We start from the raw sequence: 27,941 nt of genomic DNA on the forward strand, positions 1-27,941 counted from the left end.
AGGATTTTAAAAAGATTCCCAGGTGATTCTAATGTGCAGCCAAGGTTGAGAACCACTGCCCTAGGAGCTGTGTCGGTTAAAGATATTGCTAAGACACATGTCTGCTATTTTGCTGCCTATGGAGTCTCATAGGGTTTTTATGGTTTCCCGTCTTACATTTAAGTCCTTTAGTCATTTTGAGTTTGTTTTTGTGTATGGTGCAAGTTGGTAGTCCAGTTTCATTTGTGCATGTATCTGACCAAATTTCCCAGCACCATTTATTGAAGAGACTGTCTTGGCTCCATTGTATGCTCTTGCCTCCTTTGTCAAATATTAATTGAGCATAATGGCTTGGGTCTATTTTTGGGTTCCCTGTTCTGTTCCATTGGTCTGTATGTCCTTGGGCCAGTACCAAGCAGTTTTGAGAACTGTGGGTTGGTAATATAGCTTAATATCTGGTATTGTGATCCCTCCAACTTTGTTCTTCTTTCACAGGATTGCTGTGGTTATTTGGGGTCTTTTTTATTCCAGGTGAATTTTTGGAGAGTTTGTTCTAGATCTTTGAAATATGCCGTTGGTATTTTAATGGGGATTGCATTGAATCTGTAGATTGCTTTGGGTGGTATGGACATTTTAATGATGTTGATTCTAGCAATCCATGACCATGGGATATTCTTCCATTTGTTTATGTCTTCTTCTATCTCTTTTTTCAATGTCCTGTAGTTTTCCGAGTACAGGTCTTTTACCTCCTTCATTAAGTTTACTCCTAGGTATTTTAATTTTTTGGGTGCAATGGTAAATGGGATTTTTTTTTTTTTAGTTTTGCTTTCTATGAGTTCATTATTGGTGTATAAAAAGGCCATAGATTTCTGGGCATTAATTTTGTATCCTGCTACATTGCTGAATTAATTTATTAGGTCTAGTAGTTTTTTGATGGAGTCTTTAGGGTTTTCTATGTATAGTATCATGTCATATGTGAATAAGGACAGTTTTATTTTTTCTTTTCCAATTTGGATGCCTTTTATTTCTTCTTCTTGTCTGGTCGCTGTGGCTAGCACTTCCAGTACTATATCGAACAGGAGTGGTGAAAGTGAGCATCCCTGTCTTGTTCCCGTTCTTGGGTAAATGAGTTTAGTTTTTGCCCATTGAGTATGATGTTGGCTGTAGGTTTGTCATATAATGCATTTATTATGTTGAGGTATGATCCCTCTAGTCCCACTTTGATGAGAGTTTTTATCAAGAAATGGTGTTGGATTTTGTCAAATGCTTTTTCTGCATCGATTGATATGATTATGTGATTTTTGTCTCTCAATTTGTTTATGTGATGTATCACGTTTAGTGATTTGCGGATATTGTACCATCCTTGCATTCCTGGAATAAATCCCACTTGGTCATGGTGTATGATCTTTCTAATGTAATGCTGAATCCGATTTGCTAGAATTTTGTTGAGAATTTTAGCATCTATGTTCATCAAGGATTATGGCCTGTAGTTCTCTTTTTTTTGTCCGGTTTTTATCTGGTTTTGGAATTAGGGTAATGCTGTCTTCCTAGAAAGAGCTTGGAAGTGTGCCTTCCTCTTGAATATTTTGGAATAGTCTAAGGAGGATAGGTTTTAGTTCTTTGAATGCTTGGTAGAACTCCCCTGTAAAGCCGTCAGGACCAGGGCTTTTGTTTGCTGGGAGATTTTTGATCACTGCTTCAATTTCTTTGGTAGTTAATGGCTTATTCAGGGTTTTTGATTCCTCCTGATTGAGTTTTGGGAGCTTGTATTTTTCTAAGAATATGTCCATTTCATCTAGGTTGTCCATTTTGTTGTAATAGAGTTGTTCATAGTATTTTTTCATAATCCTTTGTATTTCTGTGGGATCAGTTGTTATGTCACCTCTTTCATTTCTGATTTTGTTTATTTAGGTCCTCTCTCTTTGCTCATTGTTGAGCCTAGCTAGAGGTTCACCAATCTTGTTTATCCTTTCAAAGAACCAGCTCTTGGTTTTGTTGACCTTTTGTATTGTTTTTTTGGTCTCTCTGTCTTTTTATTGTTGAAAGTATTACATAGGTCCTCTTTTTCCCCAATAACCTATTCCAGCCTATCCTCCTCTCGCTCCCCACCACCAGCCCTCACCACTCTTGTTGTCTGTGTCCACGGGTTATGTGTATATGCATGTAAGTTCTGTTATGCCCAGATTTCAAGATCCCCCAAAGATCCACCAGGGAGCGCCGAGTCCGATGCAAAAGCAAAGAGTCTTTATTCAAGCTAGCTCGAGCTCCCCGTCCACCACACTTGCCGATGCAGCGGCAGGAGGCAGAGAGAGAGAGCTCTGTGGGGAGAGGGGTTTTATAGGGGGGTTGGAGTAAGGGGAGGAGAGAGGACTGTGGGCCCTGTCGATTGGCCAGGCGCAAGTCGGGATCTTGTTACACAGGATGTGGTTGTGTCTATGGCGCGCACTTCCCTTGATAATCATTGGTTAGTTTAAAGAAATCCTAGGTGTGGCTAGCAGAGGCTTGGGCTTCTGGGAAGAAGCCCCTTGCTGAGCACATGGCTAATGGCTGCTGCCCAAAAATGGAGGATCCAGGGCAAGATGGAGGGCATAGCCCTCGCCCTTTCAAGTTCATTAGTTGATCTCTTCTCACCCATCCTCCCCTGCCTTTTTTCTGAGGTTCAACAGTCTGTTCATGCTTCTATGTCTCAGGGTCTACTTTTGTTCATCAGTTTATTTAGTTCATTAGGTTCCACATATGAGTGAGATCATGTGATATTTATCTTTCTCTGACTGGCTTATTTCGCTCAGCATAATACCCTGCAGGTCCATTCATGCTGTTGCAAATAGTAAGAGGTCTTTCTTTTTTATTGCTGTGTAGTATTCCATTGTGTGAATGTACCACAGTTTTTTTATCCACTCATCTACTGATGAACATATAGGCTATTTCCAATTCTTAGCTATTGTAAATTGTGCTGCTATGAACATAGGGGTGCATATATTCTTTCTGATGAGTGTTTCAGGTTTCTAGAAGTGGGATCACTGGGTCAAATGGAAGTTCCATTTTTAATTTTTTTGAGAAAACTTCATACTGTTTTCCATAACGGCTGCACCAGTCTGCATTCCCACCAGCAGTGTGCTAGGGTTCCCTTTTCTCCACAACCTTGCCAACACTTATTTGTTGATTTGTTGATGGTAGCCATTCTGAGGTGATACCTCCCCATTGTTTTGATTTGCATCCTCAGATCAGTGACTTTGAGCATTTTTTCATATGTCATTTGGCTTTCTGTATGTCCACTTTGGAGAAGTGTCTAAATTATTTAGGTCCTTTGCCCATTTTTAATTGGAGTATCTTCCTTTTGTTACGTTGTATGAGTTCCTTATATAGTTTGGAGATTAACCCCTTATTGGATGTATCATTGGCAAATATGTTCTCCCATGTAGTGTCTCTCTTGTTATTTTGTTAATAGTTTCTTTTGCAGAGCAGAAGCTTTTTATTTTAATGTCCCATTTGTTTATTTTCTCCTTAGGTATAAAATAAACCTGTTGTCCTAGGTAAACATATTGTTATGAGAAATGTCTGAGATTTTGTGCCTATGGTTTCTTCTAGGACTTTTATGGTTTCACATCTTACACTTAAGTCTTTTATACATTTTGAGTTTATTCTTGTGTATGGAGTAAGTTGGTGGTCTAGTTTCATGTTTTTGCATGTATCTGTCCAATTTTCCAAATACCATTTATTGAGGAATCTGTCTCTGCTTCAATGTATGCTCTGGCCTCCTTTATCAAATATTAATTGAGCATAGTGGCTTGGGTCGATTTCTGGGTTCTCTGTTCTGTTCCATTCATCTATATGCCTGTTCTTGTGCCAGTTACCAGGTTGTTGTGAACACAGAGGTTTTGTATAACTTGGTATCTGGTATTGTGATTCCTCCAACTTTGTTATTCTTTCTCAAGATTGCTGCAGCTATTTGGGGTATTTTTTGGTTCCATATAAATTTTTGGAGCGTTTGTTCTAGGCCTGTGAAATATGCTGTTGGTATTTTAATAGGGACTGCATTGAATCTGTAGATTGCTTTGGGTAGTATGGACATTTTAATGATATTGATTCTACCAAATCCATGAAGTAGCATAATTCTTCCACTTGTTTATATATTCTTCTGTCTCTTTATTCAACGTCCTGTAGTTTCCAGAGTACAGATCTTTTACCTCCTTGTTTAAGTTTATTTATTCCTAAGTATCTTAATTTTTTTGTTGCAATGGTAAATGGGATTGTTTTTTGGTTTCTTTCTGAGAGTTCATTATTGGTGTATAAAAATGCTATGAATTTTTGCGTGTTAATTTTGTATCCTGCTACGTTTCCAAATTCATTTTTTAAATCTAGTAGCTTTTTGATGGAGTTTTTAGGGTTTTTTATGTATAATATCATGTTATCTGCGAATAATGAGAGTTTTACTTCCTCCTTTCCAATTTGGATGCCTTTTATTTCTTCTTCCTGTCTGATCATTATGGCTAGAACTTCCAGTACTATGTTGAACAAGAGTGGTGAAAGAGGGCATCCCTGTTCCTGTTCTTACGGGAAATGGTTTTAGTTTTTGACCACTGAGTATAATGCTTACTATAGGTGTCATATATGGCTTTTATTATGTTGAGATATGATCACTCTATTACCACTTTTCTGAGAGTTTTATAAAAAATGGGTGTTGGATTTTGTCTAATGCTTTTTCTGCAACAATTGAAATGATCATGATTTTTATCTTGAATCTGTTTATGTGCTGTAGCACATTTATTGATTTGTGAATATTGTACCAGCCTTGCATCCCCAGAACAAATCTCACTTGGTCATGGTTTATAATCTTTTTAATGTATTGCTAGATCCAGTTTGCTGAAATTTTGTTGAGAATTTTAGCATCTATTTTCATCAAGGATATTAGCCTGTAGTTCTCTTTCTTTGTTGTGTCTTTATCTGGTTTTGGAATTAGGGTAATACTTGCCTCATAGAAAGAGTTTTGAAGTGTGCCTTCCTCTTGAATTTTTGGGATTGTTTGAGGAGGATAGGTGCCGGGGTTCTTGTCCCAGCATCAAGAAAGGTTCAGGAAATCTGGAGAAGGCTGTGCATAGATTAGAAACGAGTCCAGAGACAAGCATAACTTTGAAAGGCATTGGGGGTCAGAGGAGCTTAGCTAAAGGAGCTAAGATCCAAGTTCTAAGGTCTTAAGGTCTAAGGTGGGTCTCCTCGTCCCAGGACCCCATGCTTTTTATTAACACAATTTGTCCTGAGGCGAGGGAGAGATATACACTTCAAAGGGTATACAGAAGCATTATCAGAATGGGGAAATTAGCCTACAGCTGTTCAGGTGTTTAGCCAGTAGGAGGCAATAACATGTAGATTAAGATGCCTTTTAGCTGTCCTGCAGCCAAGCAATAATCCCTTTTCAGGTTTGGGGAAATGCCTTTAGCTATTCCCAGATGCAGCCCTGCTGTCATGCTGGAATTAGTCTCCGGCAGATAGGTATTAGTTCTTCTTTGAATATTTGGTAAAAGTCCCCTGTGAAACCATCTTGACCAGGGCTTTTGTTAGCTGGGAGTTTTTTTGTTTTGCTTTTTTTCTATTACTGCTTCAATTTCATCAGTAATTATTGGCCTACTCAGGTTTTCTTTTTCTTCCTGATTGAGTTTTGGAAGGTTGTATTTATCTAGGAATATGCCCATTTCATCCAGGTTGTCCGTTTGTTGGGAATAAAGTCGTTGATAGTATTTTTTTATGATCGTATTTCTGTGGGGTCAGTTGGTACTTCACCTCTTTCATTTCTGATTTTGTTTATTTGGGTCCTCTTTCTTTGTTTTCTGGTGAGTCTGATTAGAGGGCCATCCATCTTGTTTATCCTTTCAAAGAACCAGCCCTTGGATTTATTGATCTTTTTTTGTGTGTGGTGTTTTTTTGGTTTCTATGTCATTTATTTCCACTCTGATCTTTATCATTTCTTCTACTTACTCTGGGCTTTTCTTGTTGTTCTCTTTCTAGTTCTTTAAGAATGTGAAAGAATTAGTGTTAGAAAACTTACTACCAGTTTTTCTTGTTTTTTGAGGTGGGCCTGTAGTGCTATGAACTGCCCTCTCAGGACTGCTTTCACTGTGTCCTATGTTGTGCCCAGATTTCAAGATTCCCAAGAACCCACAGGGAGCCAGCGAGTCCGATGCAAAAGCAAAGAGTCATTTATTTCAAACCTAGGTTTGGCTCCCCTGCCCCCCCTTACTGGCACAGCAGCAGGTGGCAGAGAGGGGCAAACTCTGTGTGGAGAGAGGTTTTATAGGGGGTTGGGGTAAGGGGAGGAGAAAGGACTGTGGGCCCTGCCGATTGGCCAGGCGCGAGTCTGTGTCTCATTACACAGGATGTGGTCATAGTGATGGCGTGCACTTATTGTCTGAGAAGATGCTTGACTATCATTGGCCAGTCCAGAGAAATCCTGGGCGTGGCCAGCAGTGGCTTGGCTTCCGGGAAGAAGCCTTGCTGAGCACATGGCCAAGGTAAGATGGAGGGCATAGCCCTTACCCTGGGGCAAGGTGGAGGGCGTAGTCCTCGCCCTTTCATCCTATAGATTTTGGATTGTTTTGTGTTCATTTTCATTTGTTTCCAGGTTTTTAAAATTTCTTCTTTGATCTCTTTGGTATCCCATTCATTATTTAATAGCATGATATTTATCCTCCATGTATTTAATTGGCTTTGAGCGTTTTTATTGTAGCTGATTTCTGATTTTAGCCATTATTGTCTGAGAAGATGCTTGATAAGATTTCAATCTTCTTGAATTTGTAGAGACTTAGATTGTGTTCTTACATGTGGTCTATCTTTGAAAATGTCCAAATTTCTTGCACTTGAGAAGATTGTATATTCCACAGCTTTGGGGTGAAATGTTCTGAAGATGTCAGTTAGTTCCGTCTGATCTAGTGTCATTTAGGATTGCTGTTTCCTTATTGATTTTTTTGTCTAGAAGATTTCTTTAGTAATATCAGTGGGGTATTAAAGTCCCCTACTATGATTGTATTGTTGTCGATCTGTCCCTTGATATCCTCCAGAAGTTTTTTTTATATATTTGGATTCTCCTGTATTTGGTGCATATATGTTTACCAGAGTTATAGCCTCTTGTTGTATCGATCCCTTTAGTATTATGAAGTGGCCTTCCTTATCTCTTGTTAAGGCCTTCACTTTGAGGTCCATTTTGTCAGAAATTAATATTGTTACCCCAACTTATTTTTCATTTCTATTTGCTTGAAATTATTTTTTTATCCCTTTACTTTCAACCTGTGTAAGTCCTTTGTTCTGAGGTGCGTCTCTTATAGACACCATATATATGGGTCATGTTTTCTTATCTATACAGCTAACCTGTGTCTTTTGATTGGAGCATTTAATCCATTTACGTGTAAGGTTATTATTGATAGGTACATTTTTGTTGCCATTTTTATTCTTTATGCCTGAGTTCCTTTCTCCCTTTATAGTTCTTCTTTTTACAGCAAATCCTTTAGCATTTCTTGCATTACTGGTTTGGTGGTAATAAACTGCCTTGGCCTTTTTTTTGTCTGTGAAGCTCCTGATATCACTTTCAATTTTTTTTATTTATTTATTTATTTATTTATTTATTTTTAAAATATATTTTATTGATTTTTTTACAGAGAGGAAGGGAGAGGGATAGAGAGTTAGAAACATCAGTGAGAGAGAAACATCGATCAGCTGCCTCCTGCACACTCCCCACTGGGGATGTGCCCTCAACCAAGGTACATGCCCTTGACTGGAATTGAACCTGGGACCCTTGAGTCCGCAGGCCGACGCTCTATCTGCTGAACGAAACTGGTTAGGACGCAATTCAATTTTTTAATGACCACTTTGGCAGTATAATGCATATGGCTGGCTATCAGTCCAGATATAGGGATTATGTGTTTTTGTCTGCCAAGAGCATCTCCTACTGAAAAAGGCTTTTCCTCCTCATTTAAGCAACCCTATCCTATATAATCTACCTATACTAATAAAAGTGCAATATGCTAATTAGACTGGGTTGACTGGCTATCTTCCAGACTTCCTTCGGACAAAGCCATGGTGGTGGGGGCCAAGGCAGAATCAGTTAGGGTGCTAAGGCTGGCAGGGGATGGCAGCGGGGGGCAAGATCAGGCGAGCAGGGGAGGGCAGTTGGGGGTGAGATCAGGCTGGCAGAGGAGGGCAGTTAGGGGCAATGAGGCAGGCAGATGCAGTTAGGGGCAATCAGGCCAGCAGGGGAGGGCCATTGGGGGCAAGATTAGGCTGGCAGAGGAAGGCAGTTGGGGAAAACCAGGGCAGTAGGGGAAGGCAGCTGTGGATGAGATCAGGCAGGCAGGGGAGGGCAGTTAGGGGTGAGATCAGGCCAGCAAGGGAAGGTAGGTAGGGGCGATGAGGCAGGCAGAGGCAGTTGGGGGCAAGAACAGGCTGACAGGGGAGAGCAGTTGGAGCGAGATCTGGCCGGCAGGAGAGGGCAGTTAGGAGTGATCAGGCAGGCAGGCACAGGCAGTTAGGGGCAATCAGGCAGGCAGGCAGGTAAGTGGTTAGAAGCCAGCAGTCCCAGATTTCGAGAGGGATGTCTGATTGGAGAGGGTGCAGGCTGGGCTGAGGGAACCTCCCCCCACCCCCCCACCCCCACCCCGTGCACAGCTTTCATGCACCAGGCCACTAGTGGGAAGATAAGAATGGATTCAATAGGCAAATACCCCAAATTTCCCTTCTTCTTCATATGTATGGGACTTCACACAGAGGATTCCCTTAGCATCCCCTTCATCTAACTTCTAATTAATTATCAAAACTCAGCTCAAGTGTTGTGCCCTCCAATGATCCCTCCTTGTTGGGGTCCAGCCCCAGCAGGTCCAGGGGTTCCCAAAGGTGTGGACAGAGTCAGCAAAGAAGGAATGACATGGAGGCAGCGTTCAGTTGATCAGCAGCCTAGCCAGGTTCTCTCGCCAGGTTCTAGCCAGGTTCTCCAGCCAGGTTCTCTCTCCAGGTTCTCTGACTTTCAATTTTAAATGATAGCCTTGCTGGGTATACTATTCTTGGATTCAGACCCTTGCTTTGCATCACTTTGTATACTTCATGCCATTCCCTTTCTGGCCTGATGTGTTTCTGTTGAGAAATCATTTGCTAGTCTAATAGGATATCCCTTGTGGTCACTTTCTGTCTCTCTCTAGCAGCCTTTAAAATTCTTTTTTTGTCTTTTACCTTTGCCAGTTTAATTATGATGTGTCTTGGTGTCGGTCTTTTTGGGTTCATCTTGATTGGGACTCTGTGCTTCCTGGACTTGTGTGACTGTTTCCTTCCCAACGTCAGGGAAGTTCTGTCATAATTCCTTCAAACAGGTTTTCTATTCCTTGCTCAGCTTCCTCTCCTTCTGGCACCCCTATTATACAGATATTGTTTTGTTTCATGTTATTTCAAAGCTCCTCTTGCTTTTTATATTTTTTTCCAGTTGATGCTCTGCTTGGATATTTTTTTCTGTCTTCTAACTTGCTGATTGGGTCCTCAGCTTCTAGTCTACTGTTAAAACCTTCCATGGTGTTCTTTATTGCAACCATGCCATTCTTTGTTTCCTCTTGATGCTTACTCATGTTGGTGTATTTCTCATTCAGGTTTTACAATTCTCATTTAATTGCATGTAATTCTCATTCAGAAGTTTGAGCATCCCTATAACCATTACTCTGAATTCTTTTTCTGACAAATTACTTGCCTTCATTTCATTTAGTTCCTTTTCTGGTGATTCCTCCTTTCCTTTCATTTGGGGGTTGTTTCTTTATCTTCCCATTTTTGCTGTTCTTTGTATTTGTTGCTATGTATTAGATCATACTTCTCTGCCTCCCAGATTTTTTGGGTTGGCCTTATGTAGTAGATGTTTTGGGGGACCCAGTGGTGCAGTCTCTCAATGTCTACTGTGCTAGGTGTTCTAGGGAGGCCCCCTGCTTGAGATACTTGTGGTCTCCTAATGTAATTGGGTCTTGAATGTTAGTCCCATTCATGGATTGAGTCTCCTCTCAGGGTGTCTGATTATGTGACTCGCTCCCTACCATGTCGTGCCAGCCATTGTGAAGGTGCTGACTGAATAGCACAAAATACAACAAGACAGGACACAACACAGGAGGAGCAGAACACGAATGTCCATAAGACCCCTATAGCCCCAGCTAAAGTGACCACCAGAGAGATGAGAATTTGGAAAGAGAAAAGAGAGCAAGAATGATAGAAAAATAAGAAAAAAAGAATATGGGAAGAAAACACAACAAAACAAACAAACAAAACAAAAAGCACAAACAAAAAAACACCCAGAAAAAAAAGGGGGGGGTCAGAATCTGTAGATGCAGAGCTTAAGTAAAGAAAATAACATTAAGGAATTAGTGGAATAGGGGAAGGACCACAGTTTAGAATAAAGGAGGGAGAAAATACATGAGAAGACAGGAAAGAAGAAAAAAAGCTAGAAAAGAGAATAGAGGAGAGAGCAGATAGCCCTAAATTTAGGAAGTGAAACAAGTTAAGAAATTAGGAGAAGCAAAAGAGAAGAGAGAAAAAAATAAAAACATTGAGTGGTTAAAAAAAAAAAAGAAAAGAGAAAGGGAAATTGAGTAGGAGCAGGGAAGAGGAAATTAGATATATGAACAAAACAAGAGACTAGAATAATAACAAATCAGTAAAGCAGATAGATAAGCAAGATCAATTTTAAAAAGGGGGGAAAGAAAGGAAAGAGAAAAATTAAAAAGGAAAAGGGAGAAGAAAAACAGGAAGAAAAAAGTGCAAAAAAATAAATAAATGCAGTGTCATTCCCTTTAGCCAAGTTTAAGTGCCCCATGGGAACTGGCTTAGGACCCCACTCTTCCGTCTGTCTGCCAATTCTGGACTTCCTGTTAGGTGTTAACCACTGTCAGGCACTATCTTTTGGCTTTTAGCACCCTGCTTGAAGCTCTAAGCAAGCCACCAGTCCACTGCTTGGTCTCATTATTTTTTTCTTTTTTTAAAATTGATTAAGGTATTATATATGTGTCCTTATCCCCCCGTTTGTTCTCATTATTAATCCATTCATTTATTTAGCTTCCCTGTGTTAGAGTGTTTTCCAGTTTTTTTTTTATTATAATTGCTTTCTAGTTTCATAACATGTGGTCAGAAAAGATGTTTGATATGATTTCAGTATCCTTGTATTTATTAACACCTGTTTTATGTCCTAGCATGTGGTCTATCCTAGAGAATGTTGCATTGTAGACTTAAGAAGAATGTATATTCTGCTGATTGGGATGAAATGTTCTGTAAATATCAATTGAATTCATCTGATCCATTGTGTCATTTAAGGTCACTGTTGCCTTGTTGATATTTGTCTGGAAGATCTATCTATTGATATCAGTGGGGAGTTAAAATTCTCTTCTATGACTGTGTTGCTATTGATCTCTCCCCTTAATGTCCACCAAGATTTTCTTTATATATGTGGTTGCTCCTATGTTGGGTGCACATATGTTTACAAGAGTTGTATCCTTTTGTTAGATACGTGATTTGCAAATATCTTCTCATGTTCAGTAGGATGCCTTTTTGTTGATAATTTCCTTTACTGTGCAAACGTTTTTAGATTGTTATAACCCTGTACATGTTTTTATTTCATAATCTTTTTTCATAATTTTCTGTCTTTGTATTATGTTTTTATTTTTCATTTACCTCTGTGAATATTAAGGTACAGAGACTAGAATCTTACTAACTGAACTTTGATAATACCTTTGAAAAATTATTTTATTAAATTCAAGGTAATATTAATAGGTTTTTGAGGAAAATTTGAACTTTGAGATCCTCACTTTAAAAAGTTATTTATTATGAAAAACAGAAAAATATGGGAGGATTGTTTTAGATTTACTTCAAATTTCATTCCTGTAGTTTTAGTTTCTTGTTTTATACTTTAACTTTAAATTTTTACTTGCTTTTAGACCCTGGATTTTTTTCTATTTTTTTTTTTGAGTTAGGTTATATATTCAAAATTATTTTGCTATATTTTACCAAGTATTTCTATGTGTTTTGAGATGGGAGTGGGGTGTATTGTTTGGTGCAGCTCAGCAGTTCCAATTTCTCCTGTGTGCTAGGAAGTGTATATATATGTATAAAATATGTTGTACATATTACCTAAAGATCTAGATATGAAAATTCCTCACAGTTTTCAATAAATGTGTGTAATGCATCTTCTGGTAAATGGAGGTATGCAGTTGTTAATTATTCACTTCACGTGACCATTTTTACAGCATCTGAATAGGCGAAGCTACCACTCAGAGTTTCTTTTATTTAATTTAACATTGCATATACTAATACCATGTTTCTTCTGTGCAATGCACTGTTCTTCTCAGGGGTTTAGAAATATGAGAACGAATTCATTTGGTTCTCATATGAGCACTCAGAGTTAGGCACTATCATTGTCATCTTTGTTTTATAGGTGAGCCACAGAAAGTCTGGACGAGTTCCCTGGTTGGTAGTTGGCAAGTGATAGAATTAGTATCAAACCCAACCTCCCCTCCTATGTTCTCACTCACTCGCTTGCACAGGCTGCTCAGCCAGCCATTGGGCCCTATCTTTTCAAACCACATGTCCCTGTGACCTCGCCCAGCTCCACTCCCCTCTGTGTCTACATTCCTGCAACACTTAGAAGTGTATACTGAACTAGATTCATATGTTCTCCTGTTTGCTTCCTTGCATCTTCGTCTGTGTCTTTATTAATTTATTAATTTTTAACCCATATTTAATAAGCACCCATTTCATGGTGGTGCTTTGTCAGGCATTTAGCATAAATGTGGCATAAGGCAGAGACACCCTCTGTGTTTCCTAAATCTCTCCCAGGTCATGTGCTTCCGTAAATTCCCACATGGCGACTGTAGTCCAGGCCCTCATCATCCCTACTGCTGTACCAGCCTCCACATTCGTCGTCTTGCCTCCACCTCCTGCTTCTTGCTATGTGCACTGCTGGCAGGGAAACTAGACAATCGCGCAGCTCAGTGTGTAAGTGCCATGGTCCAGAGAAGAGCCCCTGACTCAGTCTCATGGTGACAGGAAGGCTTTCTGGAAGAAGAGATGTCAAAGATGACTCCTTAAAAAGTAGGACTTAGCTAAAGATAGAGGAGAAGAGTGTGTGGGCAGAGAAAGTAGTACAAGGTGAAAATTCCTAGGGAGACAAGAATGTGGTATGTTTGAAGGACTGAAAAAACACTCATGCTCGAGTGCGTAGGTAGGAGCACTGAGAGGAGGCAGGAGTGACCACATTGACGCTACGAGCACTGGGACGTGAAGGAAGGTGTGGGACAGGGTGTTAATAGTTGGAGCTCTGTTTTGGTAAGGTCATGGGGTTTGGAGAGGGGAGTCAGGGAGGAGGCCACTTAGATGGCGATTGCAGCAGTCCTCTTGGTGATGACCTGGACGAAAGAGGTGTTGGGGATGCGAGAAGTGAGCAGTTGCAAGGGGGTGGACAGGAAGTGGGTTCGCTGACAGGGCTGGAGGCTGATCAGTTGTGGTGGCAGAGATTGGTGAAGTCTGGCCTGGACAACAGGGTGACATCATTGACTTCAGCAGGGGCGGGTGGGGGGGGGGGTGGCAGGTTAGCAGGAAAGATGGTGAGTTTGGTCGTAGATGGGCAAGTGTGAGGTGCTCGATGGTCCGTCCAGCTGGAGATGTGTAGAATCCAGAGAGAGAAATCTATCTAACTAAGCTAAAGACAGAAAAATGGAATTTTGAAGTTGGCAACATATAGACAGGAAAGGAGGCCCTGGGAACAGGAATAGTTAAAATTGTCAGTAAGAATTGTCTGAGAAGAAAACGAGATGTGTGCCAGGGCACCGAGGAGCCACAGTCTGCAGTCAGCGTCTCACAGACACGTCGTAGCATGACAGCAAGCACACCTTGTCATGACAGTTACTCTTGCTGCTTGCAGTATTTTGGAATAGTTTACAGCCTTCTTTCCTGCCGCTTTTGCATAAGCAGTGAAATGTTGCCCCTTTCAGTCAGTCCTCCTGGTGCGGTTTTCATGTTTGCTTATGAAAACTCAGTTTACCTCATTTCAGAAGCCTGTCTTTTTAAACAGCAGACTGCCGTTGGGTTCACAGCATTCAGGTAATAGGTAAGTAACTAACTGGTTGTGGCTGCAGTTGTACGGAGTCTTAATATATTCTGTCAGCGCTTCGGTTTAAGGTAGGCTTAGGCTAACTAAGGCATAAGCTTGTGTGTTATTAGCTGTGTAATGAGCTCTTACAAGCAGCATCACATACGAATTATGAACAGCGTGCTCAACTGATTCGTATGGTACCCCAACACTCACTGATGTCTGTTCCCTGAGAGCAGAGGTCTTCTTTCAGATTCGCTCTGGGACCTAGGATTCTGCTTACCAGCATGGCCTCGTGGCCAGTGAGTGTCACCATCATCCTTTCTTAGCCTTGGTGGGCTTCCCAAACCGGCCCACTGAGAGCAGCTGTCATCCCGCATCTGACTCACGGGCACAGAGACTAGAATATTTTACCAAGTTAACTTTCATAATACCTTTGAAAATTTACTTTATTAAATTCAAGGTAATACTAATACATTTTTAAGGAAAATTTTAAACTTTGAGCTCTCACTTTAAAACAAAATTTTATTATAAAAAATCCCAGAAAAATGTGGGAAGACTATTTTAGATTTAAGAAGACCAAGAGGCATAAGAATCAAATGTAATATGTAAACATTGATGGGACTAGCTAGGAAAAATAGCAGCTATAAACTACGCTTTTTGAGACAATTGGGAAATTTGAATACTGTCTATAAATTAGATGATAATTATAAAATTATGGTTAATTTTTTAGATGTCAGAATGGCACTGTGGTTATATGGAGGAATGTCCTTATTAGAAAAATGCATTCAGAAATATTTAGGGGTGATATCCATATGTCTGCAACTTATTTTCAAATGGTTAATCCAGAAAAAGAAAAATAATAAGGAAAAATACGTGTGTGTCAGGAAGAGATAGAAAATAAATGTGGCAAATTTTGTTTTTGTAGGTATTTTCTCTATATTTTTATTGATTTCAGAGAGGAAAGAAGAGACAGAGAGAGGTAGAAACATCAATGATGAGAGAGAATCATTGATTGGCTGTCTCCTGCACGCCCCCCCCCGGGGAATGGAGCTTTACTAGCTCATATAAAAGGCAGCCCATATGAAAGTGAGTGATAAAAGTCAACTGGTTGAGTGTCATCCTGTGCACCAAAAGATTGCTGGTTCAGTTCCTGGTCAGAGCACATACCCAGGTTGTGAATTCGATCCCTGGTCAGGGTACATGCAGGAGGCAGTGATCAATGTTTCTCTCTCACATCGAGGTTTCTCTCTCCCTCTCCCTTTCTCTCTCTCTCTAAAATCAATAAAAACATTTTTTTTTATTAAAGTGAGAGATGGGCTTCATATCAGAGACATACTCAAGGACCCAGGTTCTTTCTGTTGATCTGCTCTACCATTCATGGATTCGCTTTATCTCCAGGCAGATTTCACCTAATGTTGTAGGTCATTGTCAGTTAGAATTCAGGGCTGTACGTAGCCTTGTGCATGGAGGAAGAGAGGAAGAGGAGCTTGTTGCTCTCTCTAAGGGAGAAGGTATATCCCAGATGCCTCCAGCAGATCTCACCTCATGAGCCAGAAGTGAGCCAGTCAACTTACTCATAAAACACAGGCTTGGATGCAGGGTGAGGCCAGCATCCAAGGTAACTCTGGGGAGAGGGAAGTACTGAAGAGAGTCTGTGTTCTGTTGAGGAGGAGGGAGAACAACCAACATCCACTGTAGTCATTTTGGTATACCGGTAATGCTAGTATTTTGACATCTGTCAGGCCAAAAAGTCATCTTTTTTTATGTGGCCATATCAGGGCGTTTCGTTTTGTTTTAAGTAGTGTGATTTCTGTTTTAAGAGTGGCAAAATGAAGCCAGATTTCAAAATATCCATCCTTTTAGACATAATTATATGAACAGCTAATGGATAAAAACTGGCAGAAATATGCCAACAGCAAATTTAAAGAAAACAGCTGATGGTCTGTTGGAAATAAAAATTTCCAAGAATTCAGAGTTTGACTCAAGTCATTCCCAACCCCACGCCGTGCAGAGGCTGTATGAGAGAAAAGGATAGGGAGTAAAATAAAAAATCCCGGACAGCTGTGGCAGGAGCGTGAGTGATGCAGGCAGTCCTGCAGGCGCCTGGGATTCCACGTGACTGGAAGCCCTTCCCTGAATGCTCCCCATGTGACAAAGAAAAGCACACCGGGGATCACTGCTTTGGCACGTCCAGGCTCGTCAAAAAGGAAAGGAAAGTAGACTAGTGAGAACACCTGGGGTCAAGTATTTCGACAGTGAACTGGGAGTCAGCAGAACCCCTGACAGAAGGGAGCACTGACAAGGCACGTATCTCTGGGCACCAGAAAATGCTACTGGACTGGGACCTGAGCGGGTCTGCATGGTCTGCCTGTAGCGTGTGGGTTCTGGACTTGGTGCTGGAAAAATTTCACGACATGAGTCCAGGTGATTTTTGAGAGGAAGTTTATTAAAGCTGGGATCAGTGAAACAGGAAGGGTCTAGGATGGAAGAAGCAACAGAGCCATGGCGGGAATTAAAGAAAGTTGGGGAGGAAAGAATGTATCCCAGGAGAGAGCAGAGTCAGGCTGCTTGTGGCCCTAGCCCTGCTGAGCTGATTCCCTTTCCCTTTTTCGCGTTCCATGGACCTCCCTCTCCTCGCACACCTGCGCCGAGCCGCTAGCGTGCAACCAGCTTGGAACGGAGCTGGAGTGGAAGGTTCCCCTCCACTGCACAGTGACACCCACAGATGCCACAGACCGTCCGTCCCTGTGGGTCTGAGCCAGTGAGGAGACTGGCCGGCCAGGTTCTGCCCTCGTGGCAGGATGGAGAGAAAGGCACAATGCCTGCGGGAGAAAGAGTAACTGCCCTTCAAAAAAGAAGAGAATTCCCAAGTAGTAAGCTATTAAGAATCTGAGTTTCATAAAACACAGGCTCAGAAATGACATACTAAAAATAGCACAGTGAGGTGAAAAGGCAAGAATACAGAGCCAAGGAGACATATAAAGAATGGATTTGCAGAATAAATAAATTAGAAGTGGCTGGGAACAGAATAACAGTAGCTGAAAGAGTAATTACTGACAAAGCACCAGCTTGAGACAATCAGAAGAAAAACAAAGATGAAGGCAGTGAGGTAAACATGATAGGTGGGGACTGGACCTCCTGGCGGCAGAGCCTGGAGAAGAATGAGCCTTTCATGCTGTGTTCAGGTTCCTCTTGGAATTCTGGCTTTGGTTGCCGAGAATGAACTGCTGCAGACGTCGCTCATGGATATGTGTAAGCACTGACAAGTTGGTGAAGAGGAACGTTCACGTTTTTCTTAGAAGAATATCAACGAGATAAAGATCTGATAGCCCTAGAACCAGGCAAATTCCCCTTTTAGCAACTTGTTTCCTGGCATTGATACCAAAAGCTCCCCTCCCCCACCACGAGATGATTTTCTGTGCTTTGCAGGAAATGATTTTCTTTGCTTTTGCTAAATGTTAATTGTGACCTGCTGATCTCAGGGCAAGCACTTTGCTGCTTTTTCTACAGCCAGAACCTAATTCACAGAACAGGTTTTAAGGAGGAAAAAATTTTTGTTCTGTTAGACATCTGTGATTAATCATTTACCTTTCCTACATATTATGAAATTTCTCAAGTAAGCCTGGGCTGTAGATTAGCATGAAAAAGGAGCAAAGGGATCCACTAACATTTACTGTCACTGACTAGAAAACTGAGCTTTCATTCTTTGTATGGCAGCAAATATAGTTTAGAATCATTACATTGCAAACTGCTGTGGATAATATACTCACAGAGCTGAAATTGGTTACGGCAATGGCCTTGTCATGAATTATTCATCCACTGCACAGTTCCTTGGAAATCAGCTGGAGGAAGTAGTTCAGTTTGATCACAGGAGTGGCATGCTAAGGGCTCCTGCACGCCTGCAAGTCCAGCGGAGAAGAAGGGCTTCTGCTGGCTGTTCTGGCTGCTGTGCGGTGGGCGGCGGGGGCTGTGCAGGTGGAACCCGGGAACATGCAGTGCTGCTGGGAGAGCTGCACTGAGGGAGGACTCATCAGCATCGTGATGGAAAATGAAGCCCCGGTAGGAGAGGTGCCTGTCAGCAGTGGCACCTCACTGATTATAGGGGTGCGGTTAGATAGTAGAGAGAGAACGAGGTGTTATAGGGTGCCTCATGAGTAAGGTTCCCAGCCAGAGAAGCTGAACAGTTTGTTTAATCCCATTTTCAAGGATGTTCTTTCTAACAAAACTATTTCTTGAAACTGTGAAAAGTATTATTAAGTCAAATAAACAAACATATAAATTATAGCATTTTTTTATGATATTCTCCTACTTTTGGTATAAAAATGTCTTTTTATTGCTGTGATTTTGCCCACATAATTTCAAATCATGGAATGATGGCTTTGGAAAAATCTTAAGACAATTTAGTTTATAATCTGAATGAGAACAGTCTCGGGCTGCCTTTTATTTTCTAGCGGAAATATTGCTCTCACAAGCCACCTTGGTTTGTTCTGCGGGAGCATTCTTTCCGGGAAAATCTTTTGGCTTCTCATAGGATGGAAAATGCATAAAAGATGGAACAGTAACCAAGGGCCTTTTTCTATTTGTTGGTATCATTTATGGGGCGTGTGTGGGGGGGAGAGAGTCAGACATGTAATTTCACTTGGCAGAGACATTCTAATGTTGCTATTTGCATGTCTGTCTTATTTTGTATGGATGCTGTTAACTTTGTGAGACTAGCTAGTGCTGTATGGACAAAAATAGTAAAGGTGAAAAGAATCAGAGCCTCAAGGGATATGGGCCAAATGGATACACCTATTTCTTCATGAACTATCATTTATAGTTTTGACACTCTTGAGTAAGCAAACATTCCTTGAACACATATACTCTGAGCTCTGAGACAATAGAAGATCAGCATTCTCCTTAAGCACTGTTTTCTTAAGCTCTGCAAGAGAAGCCACCTTTGTTTTGTGACTTCATCATTCCCAAGGGCCAAAATGTGTTCCCTGAATGAGTACATCCTATACTAAAAAAATTGAATAGTCTTTTTACAAAGGTTACTTACTTATCATGCAGCACTATAGGGAGTAGTAAAAGTGTTACTATTTCTATGATAATTTTTATAAGGAGGGTTCTGTCATTATTTCTTCAACTAGGTTTTTAGTCCTTTGCTTTCTTTTTTCTCTTTCTGGTACATATATGACATGGACATTATTATGCTTCATGTTGTCTCAAAGGTCCCTTAAACTACCCTCATTTTTTAAATTCTTTTTTCTTTTTGCTGCTCTGATTGGATGTATTTTTCTACCTTGTTTTCCAAATCCACTTCAATCCTCTGCTTCAAGCTTACTGTTTATTCCTTCCAGTGTATTATTTATTCCAGATATGGCATTCTTTAATTTTGACTGGTCCTTTTTTATGGCATCTAGGCCATTTTTCATGCTGTTGAGTATCCTTATAATCATTACTCTAAACTCTTTATCTGATATATTGCTTACCTCCATTTCTTTTAGCTCTTGTTCTAGATAATTCTCTTGTTCTTCTTTTGGGGCTTGTTTCTTTGTCTCCCCATTTTGGCTGCCTCTTTGTGTTTTTATATTTTTGGTAGAACGGCTATGACTCCCAGTCTTAGTAGGTGACCTGTGGGACCCAATGGCACAGTGTCCATGATCATTTGAGCTGGTGCTCTAAGAATGTTTCTTGTGTGCCTTCTGTGGGCCCTCCTTTTGTAATTGAGACTTGATTGCCATTGGCCCTTTTGTGTGTGGGATTGGGCTGGCTGACAGTGAGGCTCAGCCCCAACACAGCATACAAGCTGCTGTGCAGGTATTGAGCACATGAAGTGGAATTCACCTTGGTGACTGCCAAGATCTCCTTATGGATATGCTGCTTTGAAGCTTATTGGATACTGCTCTGTTATTGTCTGAAGCTGACCCTTGAGTGTATTGGTTCTGGGCCTCTTTAAACAGTAATGTAGGCCACTATCAGATGCCATCTGTGACTAACCCTGGGCAACCTGTTTGAAGCTACCAGCCATCCATAGCATGTGGCTCCCTCTGCTGGGCGTGGTTGCATGTGGAGAGGACCCAGGTGTGTACCAAGGCTGGCTTTTACCAGCACTGGGGCCAGGGTCTGGTCAGCAAAAGGCTCAAAGCACCCAGAGATCCGTCTTGCCTGCAGGCTGTCGGTTAGGCTCATCCACTTAAAGAGCCTCAAGCTGTACTCCTCAGCAGGGCTTAAGCTCCACAGAGTGGGGTTAGAGGGATTCCAAGGAGTGGGGCTATTGCTTCTCCCGAGGCTGACATTGCATGGAGGGGAATGCTCTGCCTGAGAAAGATGTCTTCTACAATATGGGGGAATGACTCAGCACAGGGTTCCTGGTGGCTGACCTTCAGCTCTCTCTCCCCAGAGCCACTAACCCCAGACTCTCCTCACACAGCTCTATTTCACTCTGCTCTCCCTCTGCCCAGGGTGAGTGGCTGTGAATGAAATTTTGTACATTGGCCCTGTAAGAAGATGCCTGCATTTCTAGCCGTCTTTCCCTGGTGGACAGATACCTCTGCTTTTCACAACCAGATGTTATGTAGGTGCCATTCCCAGTTCTGGTGCTCTGGGCTGGGAGCCTGGTTTGGGGTTTAGACCCTGCACTTCTCAGGGGGATCCCTCCGCAGCTGACATATCCCTTTGGAACTTCAACTGCTGCCCATGAGTGCTCAGCCAGCTCTCGTATGCCTCTACACCTCCTACCAGTCTTGAGGCAGCTCCCTCTGTAAGTCCTTGATTATACTAGTAAGGCTTCTCTCCAGCTAGTCTTCAGTTAGTTATTCAGGATGATTTTTCTATATTTTAGTTATAATTCTAGTTTTGTCCTGGGACCAAACTGAATATAGCTTTCACCTGATCCCAATCAATCCATCCTGGGACCACTGCATTTATTTTTGAGGCCAGTATTTGAGGTTTCTTATAATCTCAGGAGAACCTTCTTAGCTTTCTCTGTCCTTGGTTTTATGTGATATACTTCTAGTTGTTTTATGGTTTAGCCAGTTGCTCTCGTAAAGCTACCAGTCTCTTCTTAAAAAGTCAGCATTTTTACTGCACCCTTAGGCTGTAATGCCTGCCTACTCCATTCCAAATAATGCCTGTTCTTTTGGCCTGCCTTTCCACCTTTGCAAAATCTGAGCCTATGCTTCAGAGCTGGGGGCAGGTGCAGTGGTCCATGTATTTTGGAGTGACACACCTGCTTTATGAGCACGTGCTGGTAGGATGGGGGCCCATTTTGTTGCCTTGCCTCTCTTGGTGTGGAACTTCCACCCTATCAGCATGTTGGGTCGAGTACAGTTAGGGCCCCATTACTCTCAGTCTGTCACAGCCGTGGTTGAGCTTCTGCTCTGCTAGTGGTTACTATGCAGAAGAGAGCCCAAACATGTCTCTAAGTCACTTTTGCCTGGAACATAGCTTTGACGGGGTGGAGTTAGTGCTGCAGAATGTGTCATTGTGTGAGGCCTGCTCCTCTCTGGGAGATACCCTTTTATTCTGCTGAGAGCTGGGAAAAGTGAGCCATTACTTCTTGGGTCCACTCTCCCAGAGTGCATTTCTGAGGAGGGACTGGGTTGTGTCTCAAATGCTAAGACACTAACTGTTGCTACTGAGATAGAGTAGATTTTCTTGGACAAATGCTTTTCCAATTGCTGTATGCTCTCATGACAATTTTTGATATCTTAGGAATTAAGTGTGTCATTTAACTTTTTTGTTTTCTGTTTGTTTTCTCCTCTCTCACTCTCCCACTCCCTCTTCTCTTTTTCCCCATGGGCTTCTTGAACTCTTTTTAAGAATTCCTTATTATCTTATCTACTAGAGGCACGGTGCACAAAAATTTGTGCACTCGGGGGGGGGGGGCCCTCAGCCCGGCCTATGCCCTCTCGCAGTCTGGGACCCCTCGGGAGATAACGCCCTGCTGGCTTAGGCCTGCTCCCGGGTGGCAGAGGGCAGGCCTAATCCCTAGGTGCAGTCCCTGGTCGGGCTCAGAGCAGGGCTGATTGGGGAGTTGGGGCGCCTTCCCCTGTCATGCACAGCGCAGGGCAGATTGGGAGGTTGTGATGCCACCCTCAGTCATGCTCAGGGTAGGGCCGATTGGGGGGTTGGGGCACCGCGCCCTGTCACACTCAAGGCAGGGTCAATGGGGAGGTTGCGGTGCCACCCCCTGTCACGCACAGAGCAGGGCCAACCAGGGGGTTGGGGCGCTGCCCCCTGTCACTCACAGAGCAGGGCCCATCAGGGGGGTTGGGGCTCCGTACCCTGTCATGCACAGAGCAGGGTGATCAGGGGGTTGGGGAGCTCCCCCCTATCAGGCACAGAGCAGGGCCAATCAGGGGGTTGGGGCGCCTTCCCCTGTCACGAACAGAGCAGGGCGGATAGGGAGGTTGTGGCCCCACCCCCTGTCACACACAGAGCCACAATGCGATCAGGGGGTTTGGGCACTGCCACCTGTCACGCTGATCCTGGTGCGGGGAGGCCTCACGGCTCCGCTGATCCTGGTGCTGGGAGGCATATTACCCTTTTACTATATAGGATAGAGGCCTGGTGCACGGGTGGGGGCTGGCTGGTTTGCCCTGAAGGGTGTCCTGGATCAGGGTGGGGGTCCCCACTGGGGTGCCTGGCCAGCCTGGATGAGGGGGTGATGGCTGTTTGCAGCTAGTCACACACCCTTCAGGGTTGGGGTCCCCACTGGGGTGCCTGGCCAGTCTGGGTGAGGGGCTGAGGGCTGTTTTCAGGCTGGCAGGTGACTGAAGCTCCCAACCACTCCTTTTTTTCTTTTCTTTTCTTTTTTTTCATTCTTGGCCAGCTTTAGCTCTGAGGCTTGGCTCCAGCTCTTAGGCCTTTGCTACTGAAAGCAGGTATCTGGTTTGTTTGGGTTCTATAATCAAAACACTGTTTCAACTCCAGCTCGGAGATCCTGGCTGGCTGAAAGCAGGTTTCTGGGGTTTTGTTTAGCTTCTATATTTGTAACAATGTTTCAAACTGCAAGCTCAGAGGCCGGCAGCGGCAGGCGGGGAACCTTGGAGTCCTCCGTCACTGAAGCAAGCAAGCCTCATGTTCGCTTCAAGCTGCCTGGCTGCCAGCCACCATCTTCCTGGCAGTTAATTTGCATATCGCCCTGATTAGCCAATGGGAAGGGTAGCGGATGTATGGCTAATTACCATGTTTCTCTTTTATTGGATAGGATGGTGTTGATGAGTGTGTCTTTGTATAGTTTTTTAGTACTTCCTTATCTTTGCAAGTTTGATTTTATTGTTTTTATAGCTTATATCTCTTTGAGTTTTTGAGCATTTGGGAGACAGAATATTTTTATATTCTTTTCTGCTAATTTAAATGTGTGTCAGTTTTGATTGACTATCCTCCGCATTAGAGATGAAGTGTTATTTCTTCTTTGTATATCTGGTATAAACCATTTTTACTGCATACTGAAGTGCAGTGATTGTCTCAGAGCAGAGCACTTACGGGTTGTTAGCTGAACTAGTCACCTTTTTTAATGGAATATGATTTTTATTTGAAAGAGTGACTGATAGTCAAACTATAGTTATTCTGATATGAGCATTTGTCAAACATTTTGTCAAAATAGAATGAATGAGCCACTCTTTCAATTCAAGGAAAGCAAATAACAGGTTTTGTCACCAACGATAAAATTTGAAGTTTCTAAGCAGAATTAGAACTTTGGGAAACTTGTGTCCACCATTGTGAGCATGAAAGCTTTTTCATAATGAAGGACTCTTCTGATGCCGTTGATGGTCATATTAATGAGTGTGATTTTTTTTAATTTAATTTTTTTTTTACTTATTGATTTTAGAGAGAGATTGACTTTTTGTTATTTATGTATTCATTGGTTGATTCCTATATATGTCCTTACTGGGGATGGAACCTGCAAACTTGGCATATTAGGACGATGCTCTAACCACCTGAACTACTGGCTAGGGCCAGTGTGCTGTTTTAATATTGAATAATGCAATGTGTCAGTCTTGGAATATTTGCATAACTCAGCCAATAATTTCTAAATGACCAAGGTGTGATGTTATAAAGTCATGGTTAAGAGATTAATTCAAAGTAAAAGATGGGCCAATTGATGTTAATAGAGTATGAAAAGTTCATTAATATTGTTTCAGAGTCCACATTACAGCTAATTACTTGTTGGTTTTTCATGTAATATAAAGAATAATATCCAGCCCTGACTAGGTGGTTCAGTTAGTTAGAGTGTCCTCCCATATACCAAAAAAGTTGCAGGTTCGATCCACATCAGGACACGTATGGGAGGCAAAACAATTGATGTTTCTCTCTCACGTTGATGTTTCTCTTTCTCTCTCTCCCTCCCCACCTTCCTCATTCTCTAAAATCAATAAAAAACATATCCTTGGGTAAAAAGATTTTTTAAAAAGAAGAAAAATATCCAGTTGTCTTACATGGTTATTAAAACACATTTCTTTTCTAACTACATAACTGTGTATACCAGCTGTGGGCAAACTACGGCCCGCGGGCCAGATTCGGCCCGCTTGAAATGAATAAAACTAAAAAAAAAAGACCATACCCTTTTATGTAATGATGTTTACTTTGAATTTATATTAGTTCACACAAACACTCAATCCATGCTTTTGTTCCGGCCCTCCGGTCCAGTTTAAGAACCCATTGTGGCCCTCGAGTCAAAAAGTTTGCCCACCCCTGGTGTATACCATAGTTCCCCCTTATTTGTGAGGGATATGTTCCAAATCCCCCAGTGGAAGCCTGAAACTGTGGGTAGTACCAAACTCTATTCATACTATGTTTTTTCATACATATACTTACCTATGATAAAGTCTAATTTGTAAATCAGGCACAGTAAGAGATTAACAACAATAACTAAAACTAGAACAGTTATAACAGTATACTTCAATTATAGTTATGTGAATATGGTCTCTCTCAAAATATCTGGAATTTTGCATGTAATATTTTCAAACCACAGTTGACTACAGGTAACTGAAAACACAGAGGGCAAAGCTATGAATGAATGGGGTTGGGATCTACTGTAAGGCCAAATGTTCTCCATTTGCTTCAATCAAAAAATATCAGAGGAGATTGAATTCACAAGCAGATATGAGAATGTAGCTGTCTTCTATAACAAGATTTAGAAACATCTATAGATTTTTAGAAATCTGCAACAAGATTTGCAAAAATGTAAAACTATGCTACTCTGCTCATTGCAGTGTTTTGGTTTGGAAAAAATAGTTATTTTTTATTGAAATGTTATCTATGTTAACTGAATTTGTTATTGGTAATTCTAAATAAATTAAGAGATTCATATTTTTAAAATTGTTTTTATTTCTAATGTAAATATCAGTAAATATAACCCACATAAACAATAGGTTTTGGCAGTCCCCAATTTTTTACATTGTAAGTGATTCCTGAGACCAAAAAGTTGAAAACTTCTGGTGCATACTTCTTCTGGCCTCAAGGTAACTCCTCTACCCGGGGTGACATCTGTATTCCAGGTGAACGAGGGAAGGAGGAATACTGGAGCAAGGAGCAGTGGCTGTATCAGGAGAGCAAAATTCCCCCCAGAAAACCCCGAGGTTAATCGTTTTACAGAGAACCTTCTTATGCATTTACCCTTAGCTGCAGTAGTGTGAGAAAGTGAAAACTTTGAGTTGGGCCTTTGCTACTCAGAACAAAGTTGGAGTTCTATTGGTGGGACGAATATTGGCTGTTACACATAGGGGCTTTTTGTTTGTTTGTTTTGCTTTGTTTTAATGACTGGTCCTGGTCAGAGTTTCAGGGAAATTCCTACATGAAGTTCTATTGTTTGACTCCTTTATGCAGAATCCCAGAAACTTGCTTAGACATCTCACCTCATTTTCTTCTTGTTAATTCTTGACTTCTAGTTTCCAGGACTTGTTTGTTCTCTGTGGACTCTGTGTCTCAGCTTTGCCCCCAAAGTACATTGTATTGGAGCCACACATGGACTTGCAAAACATTGACAGGACTGGCCAGATTGTGAAATGTCCTTTATTCTTCAACAGAGCTGATTTTTATCTTTGTGATTTTGTAACTTGTTACATTAACAAAACTTTTCTCACACCCTCAGTCTTAGTATTTCCCAATCTATATATCAGTCCGTCTTCTGATTTGTATTGACTCACTGGTGAGTTCACTATCATCTTTTACACAGAAATTTAGTTTTACAGTAGTCATGATTTATGATTTATTTTTTAAAAAAATGAGTCATGATATTCACTTATACCTCAGTTTTTTAAAAATGAGTCATAGCCTTTATGCGTTATTTTGGCCCAGGATTTGGAATGAAACTTGCATGTGAAGTGTGGGCTGGGAACCAGCAGCATGGGAGTCACCTGGGAGTTCCTTAGAAATGAGCAATCTCAGTGCACCTCCGACCTACCAAGTCACAGTCTGCATTTTAGTAACTTCCCTCATTGATTCAAGTTGCAGCGTTTTAGAAGCACCGGTCTAAGGGAGAAAATAAATGAGAAGAGGGCATGGAGCTGTGTTCTAAGGAACATTCATGGTCAGTGTAGAAAAAAGCCCACCAAAAAGACACGGGGATGCGAGCAAGCCAGGGAGGTGTGTGTCTCACAGCATGGGGTTGCCTGGTGCTGTCTCTGAGGAAGGAGGGTAACAGTTTCTGTTTCCAGAAGCAAAACAGAGGCTTTCATCTCTCCCTGAGTTACAAAATGAGGGACCCAGTAAGCAGTTACTGAACGTATTAAAGATTATCCTGTGTAATAAAAGCCTAATATGCAAATCGATGGAATGGCAGAATGACTGGTCGGTGGGGGGTGGGGCTGGTGAGTGGGCAATGCCAGGCCAGCCAAGGTGGGTGCCAGCAGGCAGAGGTGGGGACAGTGATGGGGCGGGCAGTGGCGACCAGTGGCGGTGGAGGGACAATGGGGGGGGGGCAGGGCTGGCCGCTCGCTGGCTGGTGCTGTCCCCTGATCGCCCTGCTGGTCACCTCCCACAGAGGGAGGCCACCAGCAGTGGTGATGGGGGGCTGGGGCCAGCCGCTCACTGGCTGACACCATCCCCCGATCGGCCCGCCTATTGCCTCCTACAGAGGGAGGCCAGACTGTGGGGAGCGGGCCTAAGCCATCAGTCTGATATCCCCCAAGGGCTCCCGGACTGTGAGAGGGCACATGCTGGGCTGAGGGACCCCCCAGAGTGCATGGGCCTCTAGTATGAAAATAATTGGCCAAGGCTTTTTATTACTTGGTTATTGAAGCTTAGTTGCAGCTTGAACTGGAAGGGAGCTCTTGTTCTCCTTGGAATGCCCAATTCCAGTTCTTGACATTGATGTTGGTAAACTTGCCTTCTCATTCAGAAACATGCCTGTGTGACCGTAGGAGAGAATTGTGTTACCCCCTCTACACTGATATGACTCATAGATGTGCTTTTTTATGTCATTCTTCAGCTTTCCCTAGTTGACATTCCTCATCCAAACTCTTTCGAAGTGGTTCTGTGGTAATGTCATCCTTGGAACAGGCCCAGCAGCCACATAGATTTTTGTCCATATTGTCACTGATGCAGCTGTTCGCACTTGGTAGTCACATAGTAAATAGGATGGGATGAATGAGTAACTGAGTTGAATGAATCCTGAGATTTTCTTGCTGAAAAATAGGTCTGTTATGGTCTTGAGCTTGTTAGATTTGTCAATAAGTCCAAACAAATGTCGCAATATTTAAGGGGGGAAAAGCCTGTTGGAAATGAATTGTTAATTTCCTACCAAGCAGTGGAGAAGCAATCCTAAATGTCGATAGGCTTCAGGCTTTAAAACATCTGCATCTATTGGGGCTAGTTATTTGTTTGATTTTACCAGTGCATTTTATTGTTCTAACAAGGGAATCAGAATAAAGGCTTACATCAT

At 42.0% G+C, this 27,941-nt stretch overlaps 1 protein-coding gene and 1 long non-coding RNA gene across 15 annotated transcripts in view; one reads left to right on the plus strand and one right to left on the minus strand.

The window, feature by feature from the left end:
* MARCHF8 (membrane associated ring-CH-type finger 8) overlaps nucleotides 1–27,941 on the plus strand; it is a 116,031-nt gene that overhangs the window by 51,236 nt on the left and 36,854 nt on the right. The window contains exon 1 of one of the 14 annotated variants that reach the window (XM_036355873.1): nucleotides 12,684–12,972. The exons of 12 other annotated variants lie outside the window; for them this stretch is intronic. In XM_036355873.1, the coding sequence (XP_036211766.1) occupies nucleotides 12,817–12,972 (156 nt within the window). In that variant the 5' untranslated portion in view covers nucleotides 12,684–12,816. Of the gene's footprint in view, nucleotides 1–12,683; nucleotides 12,973–14,060; nucleotides 14,084–27,941 lie in introns of those variants that run through there. One more of the 14 variants, XM_036355884.1, reaches the window with a different exon arrangement.
* On the minus strand, nucleotides 16,494–18,165 carry LOC118679304. The gene is made up of 2 exons (XR_004975206.1): nucleotides 17,839–18,165; nucleotides 16,494–17,399 (listed from the first exon to the last, which is right to left on the minus strand). It is a non-coding gene; the product is annotated as an uncharacterized LOC118679304 (long non-coding RNA).

The sequence above is a fragment of the Myotis myotis genome, unplaced genomic scaffold (assembly GCF_014108235.1).
Source record: "Myotis myotis isolate mMyoMyo1 unplaced genomic scaffold, mMyoMyo1.p scaffold_m19_p_24, whole genome shotgun sequence".
In the NCBI taxonomy this organism is placed as follows: Eukaryota; Metazoa; Chordata; class Mammalia; order Chiroptera; family Vespertilionidae; genus Myotis; species Myotis myotis.